Source organism: Corvus hawaiiensis, chromosome 7, assembly GCF_020740725.1.
Source record: "Corvus hawaiiensis isolate bCorHaw1 chromosome 7, bCorHaw1.pri.cur, whole genome shotgun sequence".
Lineage (NCBI taxonomy): Eukaryota > Metazoa > Chordata > Aves > Passeriformes > Corvidae > Corvus > Corvus hawaiiensis.
This window is the reverse complement of record NC_063219.1, coordinates 31,317,533-31,329,926: the sequence shown is the minus strand read 5'-3', so window position 1 is coordinate 31,329,926 and position 12,394 is coordinate 31,317,533. Positions and strand designations below refer to the sequence as shown.

At 38.7% G+C, this 12,394-nt stretch overlaps 1 protein-coding gene across 2 annotated transcripts in view; it reads left to right on the top strand.

Annotated features, from left to right (window-relative positions):
* SNX4 (sorting nexin 4) overlaps nt 1-11,657 on the top strand; it is a 32,793-nt gene extending 21,136 nt beyond the window's left edge. For both annotated transcript variants that reach the window (XM_048309639.1, XM_048309638.1), the window contains exons 8-14: nt 162-223; nt 1,696-1,761; nt 5,631-5,720; nt 6,958-7,057; nt 7,798-7,943; nt 9,315-9,429; nt 9,774-11,657. In XM_048309639.1, coding sequence (XP_048165596.1) covers nt 162-223; nt 1,696-1,761; nt 5,631-5,720; nt 6,958-7,057; nt 7,798-7,943; nt 9,315-9,429; nt 9,774-9,821 — 627 coding nt within the window. In that variant the 3' untranslated portion in view covers nt 9,822-11,657. The remainder of the gene's footprint in view (nt 1-161; nt 224-1,695; nt 1,762-5,630; nt 5,721-6,957; nt 7,058-7,797; nt 7,944-9,314; nt 9,430-9,773) is intronic.
* The last annotated feature ends 737 nt before the right edge of the window (nt 11,658-12,394 follow it).

Genomic DNA, 12,394 nt, shown 5'->3' with positions numbered 1-12,394 from the left:
TTTTTTTTTTTTCTTTCAGTAGTGGCTTAGGTTAGATTTAGGCTTAATCTTGTTTACCTGTGTAAGAACATTAGGGCTTTAACTTGGATTGTGTGTGTGGGTTTTCACAAGGCAATTACACTTAATGTTGATGACCAAAACCTGTCTCTAAAATGTTTTAGAGGGTAGCAGACCGGCTTTATGGTGTCTATAAAGTCCATGGCAACTACGGAAGAGTATTCAGGTAAGAGTTCATCTAGTTTTGAAATACATACATAGACAGTTATGGGGAGAGAGAAGGGAATTTCTTGGTTATGTTTTTATGCTTTTGAAAAGTATATCTGAAACATTTCATTGTCTATCTTGAAAAACTCTGTATTGTAGTGCTAATGAGATTTCTGTGCTGCATGCAGAGATCTCTGGATCTGCTGAGCTTAGTCTCTAGTGGAAGACTTCAGCTTTGCTTTGTATGCCAGACCTTCGGGCCTTCTGCTGCTGCGTTGGCATTTTGTTTCTTCAGAAAGTAACTCACTGTTCTTCATGCAGTTGTCTCTGAAAAGCTTCTAGGTCCTTTTAATGGATAAAAGTCAACAATTATATCTATCCAATTTTAGTATCTTTTGTAAGTGAATTTGCCAATAATTTTTTTGATTTATATGAGGGAATTGCATGCTCAAGTTTTCCATCTCACTGGAGAATTCAAGAATCTAAACTTCTGGTTAAGGGAAACCTCCTGCTTCTACACACTGTTCAAGTGCTAAATTTAATTCTCTGGGTTAATGGATTGCAGATGTCTTTCTCATTGGGGTTTTTTAAATGAAATTAGGTGCAGTTCTGTAATAACACAAAGACAAATATCAACATCAGCAGAGTGGAATGTGTATGAAAAAGTAAAGGACAGAATAGATGCATTACACATAAATCATGTGAAATATAAGGGGAACCTCTTTTTTTGTTGTAAAAGGAGTTGTGGGTGTAATTCTTGTAACTAAGAATTCTCATAAGGTTTCTCAAAGCTAAGAACACAATTAAAATGGCAGTGTACATACCAGGATGTCCAGAACAAGTCTGTTGCTATCTTTTTTGTAGCTCTCTTTCTTTCTTTATCTAAATAATCCCCCTAATGTAAATAGGTAGTTGAGACAATTGCAAGTAGGTATTTTTTTCATGACTAGAACTAAACAGCAGTCTACTATGAAAACATAAAGCTACATACATCAAATAGTTTCAGGAGAAGTAAAATGCTTACAGAAGTCAAATCCCACCCTTTGGTTTTTGGAATGAGAGGCTTCTATCTGATATCCTGTAAATCTGGAAAGCTTAGTTTCTTCTTGGTGAGACCAAAATCTCTTTCAGAAGGTTCATCATTGTCATTGTCTCATTTATATTAAGTGCTAGGTGGTTTGGTTTTGTTTGTTTGATTTTGTTTTAAATAGAGTTTCAGCTATTTAAACAAGATTATGCTCAAAACCCATCCCAAACTACATATATTTGTGATGATGAGTTTAGGGACAATTGTTTGTATTACAGAGTGCCATAAATGGCCTTGTCACATTGTTAGTGCTGTTCCTTAAAGAAAGAAAACAGTTTGACCAAGTCTAACTTGGAGGCAGTTTCCATTCAGGTGTCACCTGGAAAGAAACTATACAGGATGCAGCTTATTAACTTTCCTTACCCTTCATGTGTGATGTTGTTTCTCATTTGTTTTTCCTACAGTGAGTGGAGTGCAATAGAAAAGGAGATGGGGGATGGGTTGCAGAGTGCTGGCCACCACATGGATGTGTAAGTACTGACTGAATATCTGATAGTTTGATGTAAGCCAGATGTGGAACTCTCCCTCTTTCCTCTCTTTTCCCTCAACCCCAAAGTACATATGAGTACCGAGAAAGTTGGGGGTGCATTGTTTTTAAGTATACAGTGTTTCTGTGACTTGGATGCAGGCACAGTTTTAGCATCCATATACTGTATTAAGTAGCTCAAAAAGCCTCAGGAGAACCAGAGGGGTTTCTTTTTTTATTATTATTTTGAAATCGTAGAAGTGTTTGGAATCCTTCCAGGTTTTTTTTAAGCTACTATGCCAGAAACTGGTGGAATACAACTTTAATGTGCTGCAGACCTGATGAGATCCATTTGGTTTTGATAGCAGCATTTTGTACCATGCAGTAGATGGTACACAGATTTGGACTTAATTACAGGGAGTTAAGAAATTTAATTAATCGGCACCAAAACTCCAGTGGATTCTTGAAACAAACGGTGACTGGATATAATAAAGTAAAGAATCCTCTCTTTGCATCTTTAGAGTCATTTGGCAGAGTATGTGAAGCACAGCCTTCAAAATAAGAGTCTAGCACTTGAGAGTGCTCACAGAAGTGGTATTCTAGGCTCATGACTTCTGCTTTTCAGGTAGTCATATATAGCAAGTGAAACAGCATTTCTTACCACTCTGATTCCTCTTCTGTGATCCCACACAACAGATAAGTAACAACTCCAGCAAGAGATGGAAGGTGTTTGACACTTCATGCAATATTTTTACCAATAAGGTGTAATTGGTGTGGAAATAAAGTTCTCAGGTTTAGTTTATAGGACAGATTTACATATGTACTGCTGCCTGATTGTTTTGGTGTTGTCAAGTTAACAGGTTGTCAATTGTTACTGGCCTTGTCAAGTGGAAGGGTTTGAAGAGCCATGCCCTCATCTTCTTCAGAGTAATTCTGGTTTTATCAAATCTTTAAGAATTTGACCCCCTCTGAATAATTTATTCACATTTCTGTGTTTTGGCTCATGGGGTGGCTTCCATCCAAGAAAAGCTGTAATATTTTCAAGGCAGAGGGCTCTGGTGAGAATAAAGCAATGGAGAATGCACTCTGCTTTCAGAAGAAAAATAATTGAAGTAGGGGTGGAATACGGTGTTAAGCACCTTCTGCGGCAGGCAGGAATTGAAGAGATTATGAAAACTTGGTATAATATAGTGGAGTTAAGGAATTGCAAGTAGGTTTTCAGTGGTTCAGATACACCACGCCATGATGTCAAACACCTGGAAATGCATAACCAATTAAAAGAAACTTGTCTCACTTCTCAATTGGGAGGTCGAACCTTCTCACACACTCTTAATATTTATATTTCTGTCTGTAACACAGTTAGGGCTTAAAGATCCAGAGTAATAGCAGTGGGTAACTGCTATTCTGGGTAATTTTAACCACTGCATGAAGCTTTCATTGTCATCTCCTCTGCTCTGGCACTCTTGTACAACAGTAATCCCTCAGTGATGACCACCAAGCAGGAAGCAGCAGTTGTGAGATTCAGGAACTCATTCAGTGACCCATGTGGTCTCCTACCAATAAGGTTCATATCTATAATCTCTTTAAAGTACAACTTACCAGTTCAGTTACCATTCCCATAATATCAGGCAGGAATTTATTGCAACATAAAGCTACTTCTAGAAGGTTGCCTAATATAGATGTTAAACTTCAAAACTAATTTAATTATTCTCTATCTGCCCCATATGCTGTAGTCTTTACTAGATGTTTATTTAAGCTTTTGAGTTGTTATTGGTTAGTATGATCTATAACTGCTAAATGTTTGGAGAAGACATCCCAAAGCTTCTCTGGGTGTGGGCTGTGTTACAAGATGAGGCTTGCTAAAGTGACAGAGTATGCTGAGAAAGTTGGAGTGAATGGCTTTAACTAGCACTTAAAAGATGAAAGAAAATAATGCCAGACCTTTGACTTCTGTCCTTTTTTCCATTAATGAGTGACCCTTTATCTCTGCATCAACTAGACTGTCATTATATATTGAACCAGTCTAAACCAAAACAAAGGTTTAGTTGACAGCTTACACAAAGAGTGAGAACATGTCAGGTGCCTTTAGAAGTTACTGCAATGTTTCTCTTTAACACTTTTCCTAGTTTACCTAAGTTAGGCAGTCAGAAATGTAGCTTGTCTTAATAATATTTTTTTTTTCCCAAATTAAACTCAGTTTAAAAAACTGTCTAGGTAAGAGGTAGCATTTTGTTTGGTGAGATTTTTTGGTTGTTTGGTTTTGGTTTTTTTTTCTGAGAGTCATCTGCCACAGATGAGCTCTAGCACTGCTCTAAACTTAGATTTTACTTGAAAATGAAATGTAGTCCATCTGCTGCCCTGAGAAATCTAACCACTATACTAAAATTACTGCACTGCAGAACTTAAAATAGGGTAAGCCATTTATGACCTGTGTGGCTGCAGGGTTTTTTCGGAACAAGTGTATTTTTCAACAGTTTTGACTTATTCCTTTGATTCATGGTGTGAATTCTTGTTCTCTCTGTTCTTTTATCCCTTCTACTTAAACTGGTCTGCTGTTGCTGACCACTTCATATGTTATATTTATTCATCACCAAGAGCCTTGATAGGGCTTTTCCTGGATGTGCCATGTCTTTGATTTCACAGAGCATCAAAACAACTCATCATAATTTCAAGCTTCCCAAATTCATGTTACCAGTTCCCTTTCAGCTTGGGACTCTGCCACTTCTTCTATAGAGCCAATTACTGGAGAGGCATATCCTCTCCAGGAAAAGGAAAAATGCAAAGATTTTGCAAAAACTTGAAAGCCAAGAGGTACCATAATTAGCATTTGGGTCACATTGTGCTGGTTGCTAGAGAAGAATGGACATATGCTCACTTCAGAGAGCCTGCAGATGTGTGAGAGATTGCCACATAGCTGAGAATCCAGACTGAGTTAGCAGAATAGATGAAGGTATTTGTGTGGGATGTCATTCATCCTGGTTATCTCCAGTGGCACATGCCCTGAGTGCCGGGCTAAAGTGGAATCTGATTTCTGTACCTGTGCCAAGTGAGATGAGCAGTTACCTCTTAGCTGTAGGCTGTCCCTGCAAATGTGTCCCAGACAGTCACCTTGATCAGCACAAACATACTAAATACTGTCAAATAAGCAGTATCAACTAGAAAAATAAAGTGCTTTTTGCCATTTGTAGGAGACATCAGTCTAAATAACAAAACTCTTACTGAATGCAAGAGCTGCAGATTTGGTCCAAGCCCTTGTACTTCAGATTTCTCCCTAAAAAGAGGGTTAAACTTGCTGTTGCTCTGAATTAATATGTTTGACTTACACAGTAGACAAAGCTATAGACTTTGAAGGAGCTGAAGGGACTTAATGTTGTGGTGTTCAGGGCACCACTGTGAGTTATCTTGTACTCATGCTGAATAATGAGCCATGAAAGCAGCCTCTGCTTCTCAGAAGGTGTGATGTTCACATTCCTGGGCCTTAGTGCTTTCAGCCTTGAAGGATTCCTTCTGCACTATGTCTTTTTTTTGTCTTGGTGCTGCCTATTGACTGCCTACTGAAGAAAAGGAATAAATTGGGGTTTTTTTCCTGTAACAAAAGCTGCCTCCTCTTCAGCAGGAGACTTACGATAGGTTTTGTATTTGTTGAAAGATTCATTGTAGTAACAACCAAAGAAGCAGGCCCACGGGCATGTTGACATTAGCTGATTCAGAGTTTAATTAAAAACAAAGGAAAAAACCTTTTTGCAAGTTTGGAAGCTCTTTGCTGTTTGTCCATGGGTGTTTCTGTCAAACAGGTCTCCCTTGTTACTGGATGTGTATCCTTAAAGGTTAAATTAATCAGCTTTACATTTAACTGTGGCTGTTTTTCACTAGATATGCAGCTTCTATTGATGACATACTGGAAGAAGAGGAACACTATGCAGATCAGCTGAAGGAATATCTCTTCTATGCAGAAGCACTGCGGTATGTGCAGAAGTCTAAGCTCAAAAGGAAGCTGTAGTCCTTTTCTCTAATGTGGTGCTGATGCTTAATTTAGTCTGTTATCCTCTTCTGTTCTCTGAGAAGGGAAAATTTCAGTGTTGTGGGGTCTCCATGTTCTTGTTTCTTATACTGCTTACTTGTATTTGATTGCTGTGTGAGCGGCAGTACAAATTAGAGCTGGTCTGATCAGAAGTGAAAAGACAGAAATGTTAAAATCTGTATACTATGGGAGAAAATGCTATTTATTCCTTTGGTTCCACTGTTTCCTTGGCTTTTGGTGTAATAGTGCCCCAATGTGCTAAGAGCTCCAGCGTTCAAATGCAATGGGCCAAACAGAGCTGCTCCAGCCCTTATAAATCCCAGGAGCTTTCAAAGTGCCCAGTATAACTTCCATCGGCTGCACAGTGTTACACAGTTAAATACCAACTTTTTGGTTTGTTTTACGTTAGTCTTTGTCAGTCACCCCTTACAAGCATGGACAAAAAAGCAAATTGCTTTATACTGTAAGACTGTACCTAAAGCTGTTGTGCTTTGCAAGGGCTGGCTCTGAACCTCTTGGAGAGGTCCAGTAAAGGATTGGGTTGGCAAGTGTGAGGGCTGCTGTGTGGGAACCTGGAGCACTGGTAGCCTCTTCTGGGAGGTGAATGTGCCTCCGGCTGTGGAGTACGGATGTAGCATCATCAGCCCACACAGGACTGGGACTTACTGCAGGTGGTCAGAGGAAACTCCTCTTTTCCAGATGAAAGGCACTGTATGAATCTAGAAACAGTTTCTTGTTTCATTGTTTAAAAAAGAAAATGTGATGAATTTTATGATTGACTGATAGATTGCTGCTGTGACAGGTACCATCTCCAGGTATCTTTTGTTAAAGCTGTGATATTTCTGTAATGTATTTTGAATTAAACTATTTTACAGTGGTGTCCTTAAGGAGATGGTAGGGCTTGTATTGCTGAGTGTATCTCAGAATGAGTCTAAAAAGAGGAGAAGAATGCTGCTGTACCAAGAACTTTATTTATACTTTGATCCAAACTTGTTTAACTATGGCATTTGCAGAGTTATGGAGTCTGTGATAGGGCTGTTGAATTTGGGCTAGATGAATAACTGGAGGTGCTTCCTGTCAAAAACAAACAAAACATGATGCTATTTGTAAAGTGTGAATGGAAGGAAATGTAGCAAAGCAAAGTATTACATGACAGATCTTTCATTACTTACTTTTCAGGGCAGTTTGCAGGAAGCATGAACTAATGCAATATGATTTGGAAATGGCTGCACAGGACTTAACATCTAAGAAACAGCAGTGTGAGGAGCTGGCAACAGGAGTGAGTCTTTTTCCACTTTCTTCTCCAAGATGCCTCTTTTTGAATTTATTTTTTACTTGAGCCAAGTTACTTAGAATGATATTGAAATGGCACCAGCATGCTGGCTGCTGCTTTTGAGAAGTGGTATCATGTGAGCTGGAGACATGTGAGGTTTAAAGTAACTTGGTTCTTGGTGACATAAGCTGTTTGTGCCAAACTTCTTTTATTGAATACTGAGCAAGTAAAGAGTTGCAGTAAATATGACTGGAACAGAATAACACAGACAACTCTATCCTAAAGATGAAAATTTTGGGAATTCTGAAAGGCTTCCTTTGCCTTTTGAACAGTGGGTGTTATTGATACGTTGTGTTAGCCCATTTTATATGGGAGATAACATTACCTAAAATATTATCTGAAAATGGTAACTGACAGTTTTAGAATTTTTAATGTTGCTCTTGGATCTATTGGTGTTCTTTATGGAACACCTTTATGGCTTTTGTTTCTCTTTGTTTCTTTCCTACTTCACTAGGAAGGCTGCTCTGAAAGTTCACCCTTGTCAGCCTTAAAGCATTCGAACATCAAATTACCTCCCCCCCCACTTTGCTTAGTCTAACCTGAGTCACCAGAGCTACTTATCATTTAATGAAATGGAAGTTAAAGCAAAAAATCAGCCAAATAAGCACAAATGCCGATAAATGTCACCTGATGTCCTGTGGCTGTGCTCAGGAATCCCAAACCTAGAGTATCCTTGTTTTTTGTAGACTGTGAGAACCTTCTCCCTGAAGGGGATGACCAGCAAGCTCTTTGGGCAAGAGACCCCTGAGCAGAGGGAAGCCAAGATAAAGGTTCTAGAAGAGCAGATACAGGAAGGAGAAGAGCAACTGAAGTCTAAAAATCTGGAGGGCAGGTAAATGGGCTTGACTGTTTCAAAGAAAACACAGGGCTTGTCTTAGCAAAAGTCCTTGACTGGATGCTCTTGAAGGTGTTTGCATTTTATAAGTGTTTTTAATATATTCTTGGTGTTTATGAGCTGTCTATAAAAGCTCCTGTCAGCTGCAAGTTGTGAAATAAAGTGCAGTACATGCAGTTAGCTTCTGGTCTGAGTGAATGGCTTATGTAAAACCTGATGACTTTCCCAGTTCCTGAGCCCACTCTAATAGCTGACTTGCATGCTTTTATGTTCCACTAGTAATATATTTAGCAGGTGGGCTTGGAGGTCTGCAGCTGAATAGGCTGAGACACAAAAGCTGATTTGCTTCAAATACAGTATTCGGTTTGGTTTATGTATAAGGGTCCTGAGCCCATATTCTGCAGCTTCTCATATGGGGGACACCTTACTCCTGTTTGAAAGAGATTAGAAGGTCTGGGGTGTTGTGTTTGAGTAACTGCTTCTTGGTACTCTAATGAAATTTTCTTTAGGTGTGCAAAAATGAAAAATAGGAACTAAAGTTCTTAAAGCAATGGGATTTTGTCAAAGCATGTCTGTCATATAACACAAAGGGTAAACGTGGTATCTCCGGATATGTTAGCATTAGAGCTGGAAAGATAAGACTAGTTCATGACTAGTTCAAAACAACAAGACATTCAGTAAATGCAGTATCTTAATAATTTTGGCAGATGTATTGGAGATGTGCTTTTGTAGCTCTGGAAGCAATTTCCGAGTGAATGCTAGTCCAGCACGAATCAAAGCATGAATTACAGATACATGCATCCATTTTAGTTAAGGAGACCTGACTACACATCACCAAACCAGCAAAATTAATTTCTGAAGTGAATTAATTGTCCAAGTTAAATTTACATTGTAAATGTTGATTGTGCTTGACTGTCTCACATCCTGACAAGTGAGTTTTCATGCTGAAGACATGAAGATTCTGGCTTGACAATTGAAGGAGAAACACGCAGTGTTGTGTGCTGAATGTTGGCATAGAGATAATTAGTTACACCAGCAGAATCTGGAGGAAAAAAGTATATTCTGACTTATGCTAGTTCTATGGCAGTGATGCTTCCTCAGGAAAAAACACCAAACCAAACAAACATCCTAATGTATCCTGTGAAACTGATTCTCTAGGTTAAAAACCTTAAAAAGAAGGTGGGGAATTAGGTAGCGGTGCCAGTTGTAAAATGAGGACACTGAGGGATGCATAATAATTGCAGGACTGGATTTACTGACTGAAAGATGGAGCACTCTGTCATACATAGCTTCTCTGCTGAGTGTCCAGAGCTGGGGGTGCAACACTGTCTAACACTTCCTAACAGAAATAATTGCTTTTAATTTCAGAGACTTTGTGAAAAGTGCCTGGGCTGACATTGAACGGTTTAAAGAGCAGAAGAATCATGATTTGAAGGAGGCACTTATAAGCTACGCTGTTATGCAGATTAGCATGTGCAAAAAGGTACGTGTGGCTTGGATAAGGCTGGCCCAGTGTATTTGTCCTGTGGGGAGATGCAGCCTGTCAGTAACTGGGAACATGGCAGTCACAGAAGATTGGAAGTCACTAGCATAAAGCCTCCCACATACTCCATCCTACTTGAACTCAGTGACATGTTAATGTTGAGATATATGTAGATATAGATATAAAATAGACAGTGTGGTCCAATTTCAATGTGGTCTCTGCCTTATTCTTCTGTGAAGTTCTATTTGACTTCTTTGTAGAGTCTTCTGTTGAAGAAAGTTGTGGATGAGGTTTGCAGATAGAATATATTCCCGCCCATTGATTTTTAACTGTTCTTTTAAAAGGGAATTCAGGTTTGGACAAATGCAAAGGAATGCTTCAGCAAGATGTGACTATCTGGAAATGAATTCCTCCTCCAAGTGCCAGAGAACGGAAGCACAGTGTATAACACCAATGTTATATTGCTACATGACTTACATACAAATCATGAAATAAATGTAATTGTTAATAAAGGATGAAAAGGACATGTTGTTAAATGTTTAGCCCTGACTGCCAGTTCTGTGGCATGTTTTATATGTGGTAGCAAATAATGCAGGGGTAAAAGAGTTACTGAAAACTACAGCTCTGTATTGGGACAAAGGTATTGGGAAAGTTATCTCAGAAAGTATGAACTAAACTGTTCTGAGACTTGTGAAACACCATGCTCTGTAATGTGTAGATCACTTCCAGATGCCCTTCTTTCCAACCCTTACTGTTAGAATTTTTAATGCTCAAGGGTGCTTTGGTTTTATAATGGGGCACACAGTCGTGTTCTCGAGGTCTACACCATAAGAGGGCAAAAAATGAAATATTGTAATGCCTAGAGTTCATATTTAAATGCCTTTGCATGTCCATAGAGAAATATGTTTTTCCAGAGTTCAGGTTAAGCAGTCTCAAACTCCTGAGATGTTTGAAACTCTCTACAGTAGAGGTGTTGTACAGTGGTTTGATAACAATATTCTGCATTTACTGGTTCCCACTTCAGTTTTGATATGGGCATTGATTTCTTACTAAACTACTTCCTGCAAGTAAAGGAGACTGGTGATCCAGCTGAGCAGAAAAACCAAAGTCAAAGCTGATAAGAAGCAGATGCAGTTGGAACCTGTTTACACTTGGTGTGAATCTGGCCTGTGGCAGCTTGTAACTGAAGTGGTTTGGTTCTTAAACAAATAGTTCTTAATGAAGGTGCTGAAATAACAAACCTAGTGCAGCTTCTGTCATACTTCAGAGTGGTGATGTGCAGAACCCACAATGAACCAGGGTGTCTGTTTGGCCCTTGTAATGATGTTTCAGTGTGTGTGAGTGTGTGTGTATGTGTGTATGTATATACACACCTGTATAACATGATTTGCAGTTACAGGGTTTGCATTAAATGTTTCCAATTATGAAAATCTCTTACCACTGTCTAATATTGGGCTTTTTCTACATCCTTACTGAAAGTTCCTGAAGTCTTGTGGAATTTGTCAGACTTGATGGCTAGTCCTGAAGGAAGCTTTGTAATAATCTGTTGAAAAGTGTATTTAATTATTTTGGATTATAACACTACTCAGATTTTTTTTTTTTTAAGAGATACTCCAGAAAGTCCTTAAATGTTCTTTTGATAAAACTATCTAAATGTATTTACTGGTATGTCGTATGTTACTTTTGTCTCTTCAACCTTTCTTTTCTATAAAACCATTGTAAAGAATGCATAGGTCTGGTGCACACTACAGCTTAAAACTCTGAAGTAAAATGCTGGTACTCTGATAACCTGTGTTGGCTCTTTCAAAGCATATGACAGTGACATGCCTAGCTGAGAGATGATGTTGGGCACAAAGAGGTCTCTTTCTTTAACATCTGCAAGGAGAAACATTGTTCCATTCAGAGGTTGCAGTATCTGGTCCTGATACAGGCTGAAGGACTCTTACATTCCAAACCAAGAAGTTGCACACTTGATGTATTCAGTAAACCTTCTAAAAGAGTGGTGCCTTAATACAATACCATGAGGCGCTCAGAGTAGGTATTTTTCATGCACTTTGATTTTTGGTAGATCTTTCTGGTGCCTCCTTCCACATGTCACTTGCTGTACAGCTCATTTAAATGTATTAGTATGCCTTTTTTTTCCTTGCTAGTTCTACTAAATTTAAGAAGGGAACAAAACAGTTCTTGTAAGTTTTGTGCCAAATAAGATAAATAAAATTGCTCTTTGATATTTTTGTTATGTTGGGTTTTTTTTGTAAAAAACTCTGTCTTTCCTATTCTGAAAAGTGCTGTTTGATTTCTTGTGGTTCTTGTCCATCTTAGCTCTCAAGCAGCCTCCAAATTTTGGTTTAAAATTCGGTGAATTGTGCACAGCTTTCCCTTTAGGTGAGGAACATAGTGCTTAAGGCCAAAATTAGATCCTTGCTACCAGTCAGCTGTCTGAATTTTGTGTGTGTCTCCGTCTGGTTAAGAGAAGATGCTTTTGAAAACAGTTTGCACTATTTGACAGAAATTATATGAAAAGCAAATTAAGGGTAATTTGCAATAACTTTGTTTCTTGTACTTCTGTCTTTCCAGAAAAGCATTGCATGTGGTCTGTGTACTTGGGGATCATAGCAACCAGTGAAGGCTTCTCCTCTTTTAGCTTTTCAACATTTTAAGGTGAAACCAGTCAGTTACTGGCTGTTTCCATGTGGGTAACAGAGCCCACATGACAGATGTACACTTGCAAAGTGTGCCTTTTTCCAGTTACAGTGTGGATTTAACTCCTGTAACTTGTTCCACTTCACCAGTTATCCAGTAAACATCAAAAATTGGTGGAAGGCCTTGAGAATAGTAGCAGGTAGGAAGAACATTTTAACTTAATCTTGACAAAACACTTGTATATGAAAATGTTCACCTGCCTGGATCATCAGATCTGCTGATTCTGTTGCTTCTTGCAGGAAGCTTTGCTGGGTGGATTATC